Consider the following 18,271-nt stretch of genomic DNA (forward strand, 5'->3'; position numbering starts at 1 on the left):
CAGTCCTGGAAGCTGGTGCTCCTCTACTGTGGCTGGTCCAAGGAGTGGTCTGAATTGATCTCTGTCTTACATTTTTGTGAGGACGGCTTTTAGAAGGGCTTGGAATACTTTCACTGACCTTTCTTGACCCTATTTCCCGACTAAAATATCTTTTTTCGGGAAGGCCACTTAACTGTTGTCAGATTTTTTCAAGCTGAGATAAAGTTCACAGATCATAAAATTCATCATTTTAAAGTGTACAATTCAGTGGTGTTTAGTATATTCACAATGTTGTGCTACTATCTCCACTATCTGATTCCAAAACATTTACAACACTCTCCAAAAGAAAACCCATACCCTTCTGCAGTCACCCCCTTTCTCCCCTCCCCATGGCCCTAAGCAACCACTAATTCCTTTTCTGTCTATGGATTTGCTTCTTCTGGACATTTCATATTAATAGAATCATATACTGTGTGGTCTTTTGTGACGATTCTTTCACTTAGCATGTTTTTAAGGTTCATTTATTTGTATGAAGCATATATTAGTACTCTATTTCCTTTTATGGATGAATAATATTCCATTGAATGGATCTATCACATTCTGTTTATTCAACAGTTGATAGATATTTGGGATGTTTCCACTTTTTGGCCTTTATGAAAAATGCTGCTACGAACATTCATATACCAGCTTGTGTTTAGACGCACATTTTCATTTCTTTTCAGTATATACCTGTGAGCGGAATTGCTGGGTCATTTGGTAACCAACGTTTTGGGAACTGCCTGTTTTCCAAAGTGGCTGCACCATTTTACATTCCTTTCAGCCATGAATGAGGGTCTCAATTTCTCCACATCCTCCCCAACACGTTATTTTCCATTTTCTTTTTGAAAATTATAGCCACCCTTTGTCAGATACTCTTGCGTGTAAATGTATTGCTCTTCTAGCTCTTTCTGGCACATCCTCCAGAGGCGGGGCTGAGGTCTCCTGCCATCATCCATATCTGGGAAGCATATTGGAGACAGGACCTTTCGTTTACCCGAGACCCCGAGTTTCCTTTGGATTGAACACTGTGTTAACTAAAATCATGCTTTCTGCAGGTAATCCAAGTCTGCTCCCCCACATCAGACCTAGCTTTGGATTTCTCTGCTTATTGGCCTTTGAGAGAGAAGGATCTTTAACTATTCTGAGAGCTCTGGGCCCTCATCCTGGAAGGCTTGCCTGCAGACTTGATCTTTTGGTGTCAATATGCTGTTTACTCTTAGGCTTTTGATAATTGTTTTCAAATATCAGTTTATGTGCCCTTACTTCATTAAGACTGGGAAGGACCCAAATAATGGCAGTACCTCAAGGTCCCCGAGTCTGCGAATCAAGAAGAACTCAGTGGTCACAGACATGTTCACACTTCCCTCTTGTGCCTTTGGGAACTCAGGATTCCCTGTTTGCCTAATCACTTAAAATGCTGCCTGGTAATCAAAGATGGGCAATGGAAACCAGCTCTAGCATTCCCCTTGTCCCACCATGCTCAGGAGAGCTGGACCAGTTTGTGAAAGAAAGTTGTAGTTCTTGTGAATGAACTTGTGGCAGAGGGGCTCCACCGAGGACCAGGCTCAGGGTGAAATGAAGTCCAGGTTAGGGGACCTGGAGAATGAATGAAGGCCAACCTGCCCACCATCCCACCTGATGGAACCTTCCTTCCTTCTAGTCCTTGGGTCATCCCAGGGCTGGGGCTCACAGGCCAGCAAGAGTGACAGGTATTCAGAGAACAGCTGGGGAGGGCAAAGGCTAAAGCAGCTACTCCTGAAAGCCTTTGGGTGGTTCCAAGAGGGAACAAGGGTGGGGACAGGAGGAGAGGCCTGAGGAACTGAGTAAAAGAGCTTGGATTTTACATAAAGAATTAGGGAACTAAGATTATAAGAAAGTTTGGATGAAGTAGAGGTCATGTGACCACGTGATAGTAAGTGTGCCAAGCCAGAGACAGCTCTTAAAAGGCCTATCCCTGAGATATTATTAAGCAGATTTCTAGAGCTCAGTAATATGGCATCTGAGTCTATATTCAGTCAAGGTCCTTTAAATCTCTGGTCCCCTGTTGGAAGCTGGAGCTGGCTGGTCATGTGTGGAGAGCATGGGACCTAGGAAGGGGATGCTAATACTGGCTGAGTGATCACAATACAGGGGTGGGGTGGGGATGGAGCAGTCACCTGGAAGGGGCCCAAAAATGTCCCCCTCCTCCACAAACACTGAGCTGTTACTTTGGGCCTCTGGCTAAAATGCACAGGGTCTCCTTCCCTGCACAGTGAAGCAGCTGGCTAGGCCAGACTTCATTGTTTTCCTGATTCACACATTCACTGCTACTACCTCCAGCATAATGCTGTGTATAGACGACTGGTATATACTGGGCAAAAGGAATAAGCCAATAGGACACAGGAGAAGCCAAGTGAGGAAATTAAGAAACTTTAAAAAAAAGGGATTGAGAACTCAAGTGTGCCGTAATTACACCATCTCAGAGGCTGGGCAGGAGAGAGCTGTTATATCCAGTGAGGCCTGGGACCCCTAGGCTTTCGGGTGTGATATATCTAAGGATGCTCACCCTTTCTAGATAGTATCTGGAAACAGCCAAGCAGGAGCATTTTGAGGCCACAACAGTATTGCTTTAGGCCAGAGAAAGGGAGGGGAAACAGCAAGATGCTTTCAGCTATCAGTTTGTCAGATTTGTTCTTTTTGATGACTAGGGAGCTTCAGCCAGCGGCCAGGGCTGCAGTTCCCAGCACCTGGAGCTGTCAATAAGGATTCAGGCCAGATTCTCTAGGGCAGCTCTCAAAGATGAGACTGGAATCAATCCCCATGCAATGAGGGCACAGCCAGCCTTCTTTTGGGTGAATATGTCCACCAGAGGGTGGGAGCCCCTGGGGATGAGGTAGAGCCCTCAGTTTTAATGAACACCCAGGGTGCTTATGGAATCTGAGGACTGGGTGCAACCGTGAGATATGAACTATTCCAGACCTGGCCTGACCACTTCAGTGTTGGGGAGCCCAGACTCAGCAAAGCCCACCCAGCCAACTGCCATCACAGGAAGGGGGTGGATTTCATAGAAAGAGTAACTCCAGGCAAAAATGGTAGCCCAGGCCAAATCAGGAGTCCCTTGCCCTTAGGGATGGCAAGAATCCTTCTAATGACCAGATGTTGGGACAGCTATGACACCTCACAATATTCCTCAGCTCTAGGAGAACTGAAGACCCTTCCCAATACATTTTACTTTGCTACAGGGGCTTCTTTCTTACTATTTCTTGTTCCCAAGCGACCATTCCAGGCAAAAGGATTCAGTGGGAAAAGTGAGAACATCATTGAGATTTACAACAGTCATACAGGGGCTTCTACCTCTTCCCACACATCTTCTTCCCTCTCCCTCATCTTACCTTTTCTCTCTGGACCAGCTTCTTGTAAACGGTGTCTGGGAAGGACCTCAGGGGACAGAACTTGCCAGTGCCCTCAGCGCACATGAAGACACCATTCTCATACACGACCCGCCCCCGGCTGATGGTAACCAGCGGCACGCCATGACAGCGCATGTTCTCGTACAGGTTGAAGTCTCCTCCCTGAACCTGGGTGCTGGCTGAGATGGTCCTGGCGGGGAGAGGTAAAGATGCCACAGCTCAATGGGAAAGGAAGATGCTCAGTGAGAAAGGAAGATGCTCAGCAGGAAGGGGTAATGTTCAGTGGGAAGGGATGATGCTTGGTGGGGAGAGGTGATGCTCAATGGGGAGGGGTGATGCTCAGCAAGAATAAATTGATGCTCAGTGGGAAGGGATGATCCTCAAAGACTGGTTACTGTGGCCTGAATTGTGTCCCCCGCAAATTTATATGTTGAAGTCCTCACTTCCAATATCAGAATGTGCCTGTATTTGGAGATAAGGCCTTCAAAGAGCTAATTTAAGTAAAATGAGGCCTTGTGAGTGGACCCTCATCCAAATTTGACTGGTGACCTAATAAGAGGAAATTGAGACACCAGACATGGACACACAGAGGAAAGTCCATGTGAAGACAGTGGGAGAAGGTGGCCATCTATAAGTCAACCCTGCTGACACCTGGATCTTGCGCTTTTAGCCCCCAGAACTGTGAGATAATAGATTTCTATTGTTTAAGCCCTCCAGTCTGTGGCATTTTTTGAAGCAATCCTAGCAAATTAATGCACTGGGCTAAACTCTAGGGGTCTTTTGCCAACAGCAATCGGAATCAAGCAGACCTACAATGGCGACGGAGACCTGTCCCTGGCTTCGGGACGCAGAACAGGGCTTCTCAAGGGCCCTCCTGGAGAAGACTGTGGGGACCCCGCGTGAGGGTGGGTGGTGGTCCGCAGGGTGAACTTTCTTTCCCATCCCACTTTTTATCTTCAACATCCCAGCACGTGTTTGTCTGTCTTGTTTACTGATAGCTTGTGTACCTCAAAAAGTGCCTGGCAAACAGTGGCCCTTATCATATACTTGTTGACTGAGTGACATTTAATATTTAAAAGGTGATTCCTATCTCCCCTGCTCCAATCGATGAGTAAAAATGATGCTCTCCATCCTGTGGCAGGATCGCTCCTGACAGACTTCATTTTGTTCACTCAGCTGTGTTCATTAAGGCTGTGGGTGTCAAGCGCTGTGTGCTCAAGGTACCCCCGCCTCAGTGAGAGAAGCAGAGGGTGAAGGAGCCTGGAACTAAGTGTCAGGATATCTGTCCGGTTCAGCCACTTATTAGCTACATGATGAGGGGAGTCCCTCCACTCTCTGGTCTTAGTTTCTACAATAGTGAAACAGAAATAAGAACTCTAGGCTTAGGTGCTTCTTGGGGTTGTGAGTCAAATCAAATGAGATAATTGGTGTGAAACACTGTAAAGTGCTGTGCAGATGGAGATATTCACTGTTGTGTTCCCAGTGCCTGGACTGTGGGAGGCCCTCAAATATTCGTAGAGTTGAACACACGTCAGGGTCATACTTCTCTATGCTAGAAGTAGTGCACAGATGATATGCTTTTGGAGCTCTGTAATGCAAGTTCCTTAAAACCCCAAGCCCCCTAGCCCTGGAGACGAGCAGCAGGTTTTACTTTGTGGCCTCTGGGTCCCACACCACCACGTCGGCATCGGCCCCTGGGATGATGCGGCCCTTGCGGGGATACAAGTTGAGAATCTTCGCTGCGTTGGAACTGGTGACGGCCACAAAACGGTTCTCATCCATCTTTCCTCCAACCTGAAACATTGCAGAAGTGTCAAGTTCAAACAGGCCCTGTGTGGGTGCCTCTAACCCCCGGTCACCCTTGACCCTGGCCTGTGGCCTTTTAGTTGGTCAGAACAATGGTGCTGAGGTGGATGATGATGTGGGTACCATTTCAGATGAGCCGACCTGCTTGGCTTGGTTTCAGGTGCTTCCAGGTGCTCAAGAACAGTGAGAGGGCCCTCGTTTCAAACGGCTGCCTACCTGGTGAAAATCTACCTCCTGAGTGTAAAACCAGCTCTGCTCATATGGATGGGTCAGGAGTCTCCCTTGTCCACAGAGGGACATATACCCTGTGCTCGGGAAAAGCACCTACCCACCTATCCACCCAAGAGGGCACAGTGAACACTCTTTTAGGCCAATTCCTGAGCCATCTCATGGGTCCTCCCTGAACTGGTGGCTTAGTCTTCAAGATATCAAATAAATCTCCTGGAGCTCAAACTCTGTGCTGCATCTAATCTGTGATAGGTTAAGACTAAAAATAAGTATTCTTTATGAGGAGAACAGGTGGTATTCAAATGAGGCCCCAGTCCCTAACTTTATTGAAAAATAATTGGACAAAATATATCAAGAGCCTTAAAAATGTTCAATCCCTTGGCCTAGATACCAACTTCTAGGAATCTGTCTTCAGGAAATAATTAGAAATGTGGACACACACACTCATGGACAAAGGGGTTCTCTGCAGCATTATATGTTAAGTGCAAAAATTTGAAACAGCCAAAAATTCCAAACCAGGGAAGTATTAACTGAAGTATGGTACTTCCATTGGAGGAAATACTATTTAGCCATTAAAAAATGTTTTTAAAGAATTTTTACTGATACAGGAAGATACTCAGATATATAGTTATATGAAAAAAAAGAGGAAAACCATTATTAAAATAATGTGTAAGACATGCATAGAACTAGAAAGAAACATATCAAAATATTAATAGCTTAATTTCTCAGTAGGGAATAATGGAGATTTTTTTTTTTCCTAATACTTTTCTGTAGTTTCCAAATTTCTGTACTGGGCCTTATTACCTTTCTGATGGGGGCGGGGTGGGGAGATATATTTGGTTTTGTTTTTGAGTGAAACGAGGAGCCGCAGTTGACCCAAACCTCCTAAGGGTGAAAACCCCCTAGGACCAGGGCAGGGCGGGGCCCCCGAGAACATACCACTCCTCTCTCCCAGACGACGCTCATGCGGTCCTGCACGCCACTCACTCCGTGCGGGATCTTGGTGAAGTCCTCCTTGCCCATAGCTTTCTGCTTTGTGGTGAAAGGCCGATGATCTGATGCCACAATGTTCAGAGTATCACTGGGTAGACAGAAGGACATGACCGGTAAAGGGAAGGAGGCCAGAGTCCCAGAGGGTGGTGACAGGTACAGGGAAAAAGCTGTTGCTTAAAAACCAGGCAAAGCTGATTTCAATCTTAGTCCTGCCACTTAATAGCTGTATGACCTTTGATGAGTTACTTAATTTGTGAGAACCTCAGTTTACTTATCTGCAGAATGGGAATATGTGCTGAATATGGCACAGACACTCTCAGTGTCACAGGAGTCAGAGAGAGTCTTTAGGATGTTGACTTTTAAGAGTTAAGATAGTGGGTGGAGAAAAATTGAACTTAAGAGTTTAGCTAAAGTGAAAGGGTGGAGGTAGTTTTACTACCATGGAATCAAACGCAAACTCCCTCTCATCTCCCTCAACCCCTACTAGTCCCTCTTGGCAATGAGCATGTTGCCAAAGGGTAAAACACAAGTTCAATGTTAAGCTTTGCAAATAACTTGGAGCCACGGCCTTCACTGGATGTGGGGGCTCTAATGCTCCAGAAAGAGAAAGGAAGGACAAGACAGAAGTCTGTCTTAATAAACCAGCAATGGTATGCAAGTTGACCGGTCCGTCAAAACTGCCACCCATGACGATCATCCTCAGATGGTGAGAGGCCAGCCTCCATGCAAGGCCGCAGGTGGCTAAGGTAGGGCTGTGCTCCCGAGGGGCTCCTGGGCTAGCCAAGAATGCAGGGCAGAGACTTACGACAGCAAGAGTGTATACGTGGTGGCAGACCCTCTGCCTAATGAGAGAGGCAGACAGCTGGCCCATGTTCCTGTTGGCCTCAGGAATAGTGAGAGGCAGAGGAGAGAGAATGCCCATATCATTCAAACCAGGACCTCAGGAGGAAACACTCCAGGCAGGCAGGGAGGGGCCTGGCTGGTGCATGGGGACATGTGGGAGAGGGAGACAACTGCTGGGACCACACACTGGGGGGGACCTGAGAGTCTAATTTACTTTGTAGGAGGCACCAAAGCCTTGTGAGTGCACGTGGGCCGTCTTCGATGCCCGCTTCAGAAGAGGAATCTGGGAGCAGAAGGCATTATTTGGCTTGGTGAGGAGGCGTGTTCTTCAGGCTCTCAGCCGTTCCAGGTCCGGCTGCATAGAGGGCTATCTCCACTGTGGGCCTGGCAGGCCTCATCAGTCACAGCCAAATGACAGATAATCTTGGCCAAATTCATGGTTAGATGACTTAGCTCTTCCTGTGGCATGGGCCGGCATCTCCCTGGGCCAAGGACACTGCTCTGGGCCCTCTCGGAGCCTGTGGGAGGGACTTTTCCACAGAGCAGAGGGTTTGTGCTAAGATGTCCAAGGGCTCCTCACATTCCCTAGGCCTGCAGAACCCACCAGAGATGAGTAGAACCTTTAGAATGTCACTTTCTCCTCCAGATACCCAGGCAGGGCTCGGATCAGAAGAGGCGTACGTCAGAGTCATGGGCTGAGGGTCAGGGACCCCAGAGGCAACTCTTCAACTCTCATTCTTTAACCAACAAGTCTTACTGAGCACCCACCTTTCTAAACACGGTCCTACACAGTAGGTGCCCTCTGGGCAGGTGTGGATGGCTGCAGTTAACATCCCAGAAGGGCTGGTGAGGTCTCCCCGTGCTGCCTTGAATCTGGGAGATATGAAACACCCATCCCTACTCTTTCAAGTTTAAAACATGATCAGCTTCGTTAATATTTAAAAATTTTACTGGTTCGAATGAAAAAAAAATCTGGTCCCTTAAGAAGTCAGATTTTAAATAAAGGACAAATACTTACATCTATAGACTGTGCTTTTTACCCTGATCTAACCTAAGAAATCATATCCTAAAGTAGATCGTTATGAAGCAGCTTATGTTTTCTTACAGGAATATGATAATTGGCATCTGGGCTTTCTATCGAGTGTTTTGCATATTATCAAGCACCACCAACAGTGTGTCATAAAAGCAAAATTGCAGTAATCATAAATTCCATAAATAACTTAAATGTTAAAACTATGCTCCAAATTCTATAAAACTGCACATATTTACCATATGCACTCATTAAAAAAGGAATTCAAACTATTCTCATAATACTTCATATAAAATTACAATTCTATTTAAATAATTTAAACAAATTTGACAAAATAGGGTAGATATAAAAAACTTAAATTATTCAATTAATAATACTCCCTCCCACCCCTGCCTATTTGCATTTGTGTGGGTTTGGCACTGTAATTTGGGTGGGTTGGAGCATTTTTGTTCTTTCAGTAAATTTGCTTGTGGCAAGCGCAGGTATTTCAAACGATTCTTTGACCTTGAAAGCAAGCCCAAATTATTATAGTGGATTCTTGATACTTATTTGTTTTTGTTCTGTTGATAATAATAGTTTTTTCCCAATGAAAAGCATTTTTAAGAGTAACAGCTGATGTAGCATTTTCCTCTTCATCCTTCCTCTCTCAATTTATTTAAATCTGTTTAAAAACTGCTGCTGCTCAGTATCACAGCAAAACTATGGGACAGAATATAATTACTGCCACTGTGCCACCTCCACCTCCAGAGGCCACAGTCACCCGGGGACCCTACTGACTGCATTCCACCTGTATTTGGAAAGCCTCTGCATCCACACTGTTCTTTAGGTTGTGAACACAGCAGGACACGGAGTAGGAATTTTCCAGTTGGCAGCCAGGACCGAAAACTAAAGACATGGATAAAACAAGTGCCCCAGTATCTAAAGACAGCCACCTTCAGCTGGGGCTAGTCACTCCCCTCAACTCCCTCACCATCACCCTACAAGAGGCGTATCCACCACTCCCTGGGTTTGTAAAAGCAGAACACAGCGGGGGAGACTGAAGTAAGTGTCAGAATGGAGAGTCCTATAGTCCTCCCCGCTTCCTTCTTCCCTCTCCCCGTACCCGTCTACCCCAAAGTCACGGAGGGGACATTTCAGAAAGTTCACTTGTGGAGAGCAGAGACGATAGCTGTGGGCATCTGCCTAGGAGGTGGACTAGTGGGCCTGCCTCTGAGCCTCTGGGTGAGGACAGCCAAGAGTGGGGGCTGAAAGCTGTGTGAGCTTCCTCTGGGCCCCAAACACTACAGAAAGCGGCCAGGTTTAAATTGCCTTACCAAGGTCCTTGCTCACAAGGACACTGCTAGTTTTGGATGCTGGGAAGGAGCAGGTAGAAGAGATCAAGCTGGATTCCATTTCCTATATCAGGGGACCATATGAGGGTGGCACAGAGAGCCCACATCACACATGTGCCCTGCACAAGGAGGGCCCCAAAAGCCAGTTACTTTAAGTCTCTTTCCTTCCCTACCCCCAACTCAAGGATGGGGGAGCGGTTAGATTAGTAATAAAGGGGTGGGGTGATTCTTCTCCATACCCGAGTACACATCTGTACTCCTACATTAGTTCTTGCTGCTTCTCAGGCTGACTTTTAAACTGAACTGGTCTTTAACAGCCAAAAGGGAAGAGAAAGCAATGACCTGTAACCGAAATGTCACTAGAGCAAAGAAAGAAGTTGCAAGCAGTTATTGGGACAAAACATAATCTTTTCATGTTTGTTTCCCACCAGATCCAGACTGTTCATTAAACCATTTCCTTTAGATTTGGATCGAATGGTAAAAAGCAGTGTTAGAAAAAGAGAAGCTAGAGAAAAGGAGGCCTGGAGGGAGAGCACGAAGAGAAAGAGGGAGAAGGTGCCGAGGAAAAAGGAAAAAGGGGAAAGGAAGGAGAAACCCAGGAGAGAGGTGCTCGCAAGCAGAGAAAACCACACGGGAACCAATAAGACGGAGAGGTAAAGAAAAAGAAGAGATAGAAAGGGCCGCGCAGGGTAAGTCAGATGCCACGTCCTGTATCTCTAGGCTTTCGTGTAAGATATCAATGTCCTTTGAAATTCTGAATAACCACTGTTCGCAGTTTTATATATGCTCTTTACTCGTACACCACAGAAGCTCTCATTCTAAATTAAGTGGTCCTAGGGGCCCAATGGGATGACAATTGTCTGATGGGCTCTGAAGAAGGTAACAGAAGCAAAATTATCCTTCCGGCACAAAGAAATCAAAACTTAGGTAAGATTTAGGGCCTCTCCATCGAGCTCACGGAATGGCATGCGTTATGAGTTAATGATGTGCCATGGGGCCCCAGCAGGCCTGGCTGAAATGTCTTACTTGGCCAGCAGGCTCATGAGGTAGGTTGAGGTGTTGGTGTCCAGTCTCAGGGGAGGCACCGTGACATAGGCGGCTGCGTGGGACCAGTCCTGGTGGTAGTAGTGTAAGCCTGTCAGCGTGGCATGGGCAGTGGTAGTCTCGGCCAGCACGACTTTCCCTGGAAGAAGAAGGGTCAAGCCATAACTAGGAAGCCAGTGAACCCGAGAGACCACTGATCTGAGCCTCTCATTTGATAGGCGATGGAGGTAAATAAAGTTAGAGAGAGGAAGGGACTTGCCCAAGCTCACTCGCGTGTTTGAGATCATGGTGGGGTTCAAGGCCAGAGGGCTCCCTATCCCCATGCTGACTCCGGGTGAGGAGAACAGAAGGGCGAGGGCGCCGAGGCAGGGCAGCACCAAGTGGCACATCGAGGAGCGTGGTTTGGATGGTGCTGCAGGGTGTTGATGGGAGGATGGAGGGCTGTGAATGCCATGCTAAGTGGGCAGCTAGACTGTGTTCTGAGCAGGCAGGTACTGTGAGCACCTTTAGGAGAATTGCCGAGAGTGAGATCTGTACCAGGGGCTGGAGGGCAGGGAGATGGAGGTGAGATCCAGTCAGGAGGCTGGGACAACAGTGCAGGTGAGGTGCCTGAGGGGCTCCCCCAGTGGAGAGGCAGGATCTAGAGGGCAGTATGGTGGGAAGGCTGGAAGCCCTTGCTCCTGATTTATATTCTCAGGTTTGTGACCGGGACTTTGTTTCTCCTGTTACTGGGATCTCACTGGCACCCTGAGCCAGGCTGGGACTATAATCAAGTACAAAGCCTTCAGGTGTTGTCAGGTGCTCAGCTGCAGTAGACACACAGGTGCCCGGGGCTTGTACATAGGGTTCCAGGTGGCTGTAAGGGAAGTTAGGTCCACAAACTGTTATTTCTCCAGGGACTTCCCATGAAGTCCAATGAAATGCCCATTGGAACTGGTCCAGGATTTCATGTTGGTTACCAAGGCAACCACTAGTAAAACCCAAGAGGCCAGAAAGATCTCAATTAATGGGTCAACTGAAAACCTGAAACATTTTGCCAAATCCAGGAGGTGACAGACATTTTTGTAAAGCTGTTATGTATACAAGTGTGCAGAGGAAAACACTGGTTCTAAGGGACTGAATCCGGGCTAGTGCAGTATGCTTCTAGGGGGACAGGAGATGGGGAAGGGCAGGCTCACGGCTGGGCCTCAGGAGCCAGGGCCAGGTGCGCAAGTTGCTAGTGGGCCCCTCGAGCTCCAACCCCATCACACGGCCCCATCCATTCCAGCCCATGGATTTACCTTGCATCTTAGCAGCTGCAATAACGTCACCGGCCGAGATGCTGGACACGTTGACCAGATAGATGGGACAGTGAGTCTAAACACGGAAGTGTGGCAGCAAGGAGAGAGCATCAGTCCCTTAAACCCGATATGCGCCAACATAACCCCAGCCAAATCGAGCCCGGCCCCAGCACCTCTCCCTGTGTCGCTTGGCCCCACCCACAGGGTGACTATCTTCCACTGGGGTACAGGACTGGCAGCCAAAACACAAGCTTCAGGGGAACTGTGTGAAGCAAGCGGGTGGCAAGCAGCACCCGGCACCAGAGCCCAACAGGGGCAAGATGTCAAGAGCTAAACCTCGTGTACATTTTCTACCAACTGACAAAAGGCTATTTATAATTTAAAACAAGGGACTATTTTAATTTCCTGTTCATGAACATAATGACTTAGAGATAGTCGTATATCATATCCCATATCTAAAATCACGATGCCTGCCATCTGAGGGCTGCTTTATCTGTAGACAGAAAAAAAATACAGGGGGTTCAGGGTTCAGAGTCTACACCAGACAGGACCGGTCTTACAAATGGACACCTGGATTGTAATACTGATTAGCTTTTCCTCTACTGAGCTGTGTGGCCATGCTCTATGGCTTAACTTCTCTGGGCATATGTTGCAGCTAAAAACCAGGAGTTGCCCTTTTGTTGTTCAGATCCTTCCTTATTCTGGGGTGAGTTTCCATCAGGAGGTAATTGATAACATAACAATTCTTATGACAGTAAAACAATGTCCTTGTCCAGCCCCCAGACTTATACACTGCTAGTGTGAAACTGTGTTCCCAACTGTTTTTCTGATGCCTTCCTTGCTTATCAAATTAGAAGGACTGAGGGTTCAGGAGCTGACATTTGATGTGCTTGGCACAAATTTACTGACTAATTCTGAGACCAGCAGGACCTCCAAACTCTCTGTTTTTCTCCGGTTTTCCTAACACCACACCTTCATGCTTACGTCCTTCAGGGTAGCCCGGGTCTTTCCAGAGTGGAGCTTCTCAAGCGTTAGTGCCCTTAGAATCATTGGTGGGTCTGTTAAAAGACAGATTGCTGGGGGCATCACCCTGTTTCTGATTTAATAGGTCTGGTGGAGCCTAAGAATTTGCATTTCTATGTTTCTATTTCTAACAATCGATGCTAATGCTGCTGGTTCAGGGACCACACTTAGAAAACTTGAGTTCTGAAGAGGTACTTCAGATTATCTAAGCAAATCAAACTCTTTAAAGTCAGAGGAAGAAATGACCTTCATACAGGGCTCTGCCGTTTATAAAGTGCTTCTTCCATGACTCCTTTGATTCTCACAACTGCCCTGTGAGAAGTGAGTGATATTATCACTCCACTTGGAGGTAATAAACTAGTGTATCAGAGCAGGTGAGTGACTTGCATATGATCAAAAGCTCGTATTTGGTAAAGTCCCCACATCTCTAGCTCATTCCCACTGCCACATGCATCAGTGCCCCCTGACCTGGACAAGGATTTACCCCAAATCACACCAAGGAAAAACCATGAATGGCCCAGAGGCAGAGGTTTAAACCATGAGTCTCCAAGCATGGTGTCTACTATTCCCCTACAAGATGCAGATTCCAGCTGCAGCGAGGCTCAGTGGTGCCCCATCTTGCCCTGCCTCCCTTGGGAGACTTTTCTATTTGAGCACTGAAGCCAGGCTAAGTGGGGGTGGAACAGAGAGCTGGTAGCAAGGAGGGCCCCCACCCAGTTTGTGGGCATAACAACGTTCATTCAGCAAACAGTTTGGGGGTTCTGTGAGCCAGGCATGATGCTAGCACACTGAGCAGAATGAGATTCTGTGCAGGTTGGCTTCTGATCCCAGATTCGAGACTGGGATTAGGGTGAGCTGGGGTCTACTTACCCTATTTGCAATCGTGATAATTCGGTGAGTAGCTTCAGCTTCCAGCTGTTAGAAACAAAGGGCGGGAAGAAAACAAGCTTCGCCATCTCCCCCAAGCAAGCACATATCTGCCTGACAGCCCACCTTGTAGAAAGTGTTGGAATATCCGACATGGGGCCAAGTGTCCCCACAGGGCTGGCTCGGGGCAAGCCCTGGGCAGGGACACCAAGCTCTAACTGCCTCTGCTCACCCTGAGAGAACCCTAAGACTTAGTACAGCAGGCACATCTTTGCCCGATGCTTCTCAGGGTTAAAAAGCAATAAAACAAAAGCCAATGAAAACCTGGAGTCACATCTCTCCCTGTTTTCTGGTGTATTCTCTCCACAGCCACCTCGGCACTGTAGCAAAGGAGAGACGCTGACTGATATCAAGCTGGAAATTAGCCTAGATTAGGGTTTCTGAAGCTCAGTACTATTGACATTTTGGGTTGGATAGTTCTTTGTGGTGGGAGGCTGTCTGAGCATCGATTAGCATCGATTGTAGAATCGTCAGCAGCATCCCTCACCCCTACCCACTAGATGCCAGTAGCACCCCACCCCTCAGGTGAGATAACCCAAACTATCTCAAGACGTTTTTAAGTGTCTCTTGGGGAACAACATCTCCCCTGGCCTAGACCCAGGACCCTCCCACTCTTAACCAACAGATGATGACGGTGATAATTGTTGCTATTTCTACTGCTAGAGTCAAAGCCTTGCTCTTCCCCTCATGCAACTCGACAAAGCGCAGTCCTGTACCCTCCCCCTGTTCTCACAGGCACAGCATTTACTTTGTTTGCTGTATCTGGTGCATCGTTCTCCACCAATTCTTAGGTGCCGTAACAGGAGCTATATTCAAGAGCTCTGATGGACAGGGGCAGACCCAGGGCAGAGGTGAGGTGGGACCATGGCTGGCTCATTACAGGCCAGCCCGGCTCCTGGTGATGGCTGTACCATCACACACTGTTTCCAGCTCCGCATCCCTCAAGGCCTCCCCATCAATCAATCCCTCATGGGCACCCAGCCACCATTCTGCATTTAAGGTTTTGAAGAAATGGAAAACAGCTTTCCCCTCACAAACGGCAGGGGATGTCTGAACAGGGTCACAGGGCGAGATTACATCATCTGTCTAATGTGGTCCCTCGAGAGCAGAGTTCTTTAGCAGGGGACTCAGGGCTATTTGTACCAATGTCCTGCAAAACCATGCAAGGATAAAACCAGGGGGCAGAAGGAGAGCAGGGCTCTTAGTTACCGTCTCAGTGAGTAATAAGGTAACATGGGAGAAAGAGATGGACACGTAGATGCCTCTGGTTTTTGGTGGGAAAGGTCTGAAGTCTTCCTCAGATGCTCAAAGGGGTCTCATCCCCAAACGCTGAGCCACTGGCTTATAGTCTAGAACGGCTCCTAATATCTGAAGAAACATACCTTTTGGTTTATCTTTTCTGTCTTGATTCAGTTTTGGGTAAAGCAACCCCTGGTGTGCTCACTATTTCCCTTGGATCCTTGAAATCAGACTCAAATGAGGTGGTCTGGTTTCCCCAAAATTGCCTTTCCCAGGGAAGCTCAAGGCCAAGTTAGCCTCAGCATGGAGGAAACTGTTCCCTAGGAAGATTCCGGGTGGGAATTTCACCCACGGAGAAAGCGATAGCATGCACTTATATTTACCGATATCTCTTCTATCCTAAAGATTCTGTGAATCTGCAGGAAAGAAGCTGACAAAGGACACACAGGAAGTCTTCCTCACCTCCTCTGGACGACTGATCTCGATGCCTTCTGGGCCTGTGATACCCAAATCTAGCGCCTCCTTAGCACCCTGAAAAATAGCAAAATAAAGAAAATTGAGAATCGTAGAGATACAAACAAAACAAAACAAAACAAAACAAAACACACACACACACACAAAACACTGAACCCAAGGGACTGTAAAATATGCTAGACACGGCCCATTCTAGTAGGCTTGCTACTTTCCTCACTTCTTTAATATTCATCTTCTAAAGAAGGCAGGATAATTACAGGGCTGTCTTTTAGGAAGGCTCTTGAGTCTCACTTCATAATAAGCGAAAAATCTTTTCCTCTTAAAAAATACAGTTTTGTAGCTAGTGAAGGGACCGGGGACACCAAAGACAAGCACTCTTTATTGATCTGAAAGTCATAATTTCCTTGCCGGAAAGCTCATTAAAATATTTCTTAGAGGTGCTCTAAATCCCTTTGCTATCATGGAATTTAAATATCATTATCATTAGAATTAAGACATCATCATCTAAGACTTAGAAGCCTTTTTGTACTATAAAGATAGACGTTTTTTATAGATAATAGAAAAGTTTGGATTTTTCTGACAAAGATTTTTCATCTGGGGTATTAAACATTAAACATTCTTTTACATTAAACTTTCTTTTACAACTTGTTTTGTCTGAAACCTTGTAGGACAGGTAATGGGCGGTCAGGAATCCCCCTGAGAATTCTCTACCGGGACCCCAGCCCCTCTCCCCCAACATTCTCCACTGCCTTGCCTCCGCCACGAGCTCCCCATTTTCAGCGTGGACTCGGGCGATTGCCCCAATGTCTTTGCAAGCGTGCAACACTTGGTACAGCTCACTGTCCCGAAGCATATACAAGTCCTTGTAGGTCATGAACATCTGGAACGAGTTGACACCCTTCTCTCTCACCAGTGTCTCCATTTCTGCTTTCACCTGGAAAGCAAAATGCAAAGGCAATGCCACACGGGTACAGATGTTCAAGAGGCTGACTGGCAGCTCCGGCCCCGCAACGAAAAAAACCTGTGGTCTGTTCCCCCGACCTCATCATGGGAGTGGTGTTCCAAAGGAGGCACAATAATGATAAAAATCTAGATACTCTGGGGAAAATCTAATTTAGGAACTAAGCAGAATATAAACAAATCTATGTGAATAAGGAGACTCCTCCTAACGTTATTTATATTAGGGAAAAATGGAAGCAACGTTGGTCTGATGATAAGAAAATAAATCGAGGCTCATCAACCTGACAAAACGTCAGATGGCCATTGCACCGATGGTCACGAAGGCCATGCAGCCAAATAGAAACACTCACACGTAAGCAAGAATTACTATGTAAAAAGCACATGTAAAAAGAAGGAAATGAGCTAAAACAACAGTGATTGTGTTGCAGTGGCCAGATTATGGGCTTCCTTTCTTTTCTATTTTTAAAATCTGGAGTTAGAAAAAAATTATTTGATTATTAGAGAACAAATGTAAAATTCTTAGATGCATGAAAATCCCCACAACCTCTGGGGGCGTAGGCATGTCTGGCCTGACCTCAGTGTGCTGAGAATCTGATGGGGCCGTCTAATCCGGGCCAGCCCTGGGAGGGGAAACGGAGAAAGGCTTGGGTGTAGGGGTCGCCCACCCAGGAGAATGTCTGAAATGGACAAAACTCCCATATGAGAAAAGGAATGGCTGTCATTCAGTGTGGTCTGTGCCATAAGCCTGGTATAAGGAGGGAGGTCTTCATGGTGTGAGGCTTGGGGGGCCTCCGAGGCCTTTCATAAGCACCAGGTTGAAATAACGGAAGGGACCCGAGGACAGAAATACAGCGAGGCTGTGAACGACCCTCTCAGAAGGGAGCCAGGCCCTTCAGACCAGGGTCCACAGCTGAAGAATTTCGTAAAACTTCTTAATGCTTATTTATTTTTATGACTCCGGGGCATCCACCCAAGAATTGACACGTGGCGATGAATAAATAATCAATGAAAGAATGAATATCCAGGTTGCTTCCCTGGGGGTAATAAGCAGTAAAACCCCAGAAACAAAGCAAAATCTACTTGCCTGTCTGTCTATTTTCAGGAAGAGCAAGAAGTGGGAATGTGGGAAGAGGGGACTGGACTCCGGCCCTGCGGCCTGTGGCAGGAAAGCCAGGGGCCAGGGGCATGGGTGAGCTGAGAAAGGGCTCAGCGGGAGCCAGCTTAGGCCATACACCAGGAGCAGCCTCAGGGCTCTCGGAGCAGAAGCTGGGCTCCAGTAGGAAGGAAGTGCCCCAGTCCATTTTAACCAGGCAGCACCAAGCCAGGACAGGACCCTCTGTTCTGAGACCTCAGCTCAGTGCTGTCACTCCCAGCACAAAAACGATACGACCCTCAGAGCCTGACCCTTGCTGAGCCCATCACTCAGCAGCATCCCCATTGGTGTCAGAGGCATTTTAATATTAAGCATTTGGAGACTCTGAAAGTCTTGGGGTCAGAGCGAGGAGCCAGTCCGGAGGTCTCCTGTTGTAAACTTTGTATCTGTTGGAAAGCTGGCTCTTTAAATTAGGCAGGACAGGTCCACGCACCCCCTTGTAGAATCACGAGTTTATTTTCTTTTGCTTTTGGTGGGGTTAGAATGGTGGTGGGAGAGGTGTCCCCCACCTGCGAGAGAACACCACACCCGAG

At 47.2% G+C, this 18,271-nt stretch overlaps 1 protein-coding gene across 2 annotated transcripts in view; it reads right to left on the reverse strand.

The window, feature by feature from the left end:
* The window catches only part of DPYSL5 (dihydropyrimidinase like 5), a 74,808-nt gene that overhangs the window by 5,161 nt on the left and 51,376 nt on the right, over window positions 1–18,271 (reverse strand). For both annotated transcript variants that reach the window (XM_011356513.2, XM_011356514.1), the window contains exons 4-11: window positions 16,380–16,559; window positions 15,614–15,682; window positions 13,856–13,900; window positions 11,963–12,038; window positions 10,665–10,821; window positions 6,381–6,522; window positions 5,059–5,201; window positions 3,390–3,597 (exon numbers count right to left, since the gene is read on the reverse strand). In XM_011356513.2, coding sequence (XP_011354815.1) covers window positions 3,390–3,597; window positions 5,059–5,201; window positions 6,381–6,522; window positions 10,665–10,821; window positions 11,963–12,038; window positions 13,856–13,900; window positions 15,614–15,682; window positions 16,380–16,559 — 1,020 coding nt within the window. The remainder of the gene's footprint in view (window positions 1–3,389; window positions 3,598–5,058; window positions 5,202–6,380; window positions 6,523–10,664; window positions 10,822–11,962; window positions 12,039–13,855; window positions 13,901–15,613; window positions 15,683–16,379; window positions 16,560–18,271) is intronic.

The sequence above is a fragment of the Pteropus vampyrus genome, unplaced genomic scaffold (genome assembly GCF_000151845.1).
Source record: "Pteropus vampyrus isolate Shadow unplaced genomic scaffold, Pvam_2.0 Scaffold28, whole genome shotgun sequence".
Taxonomy (NCBI): domain Eukaryota; kingdom Metazoa; phylum Chordata; class Mammalia; order Chiroptera; family Pteropodidae; genus Pteropus; species Pteropus vampyrus.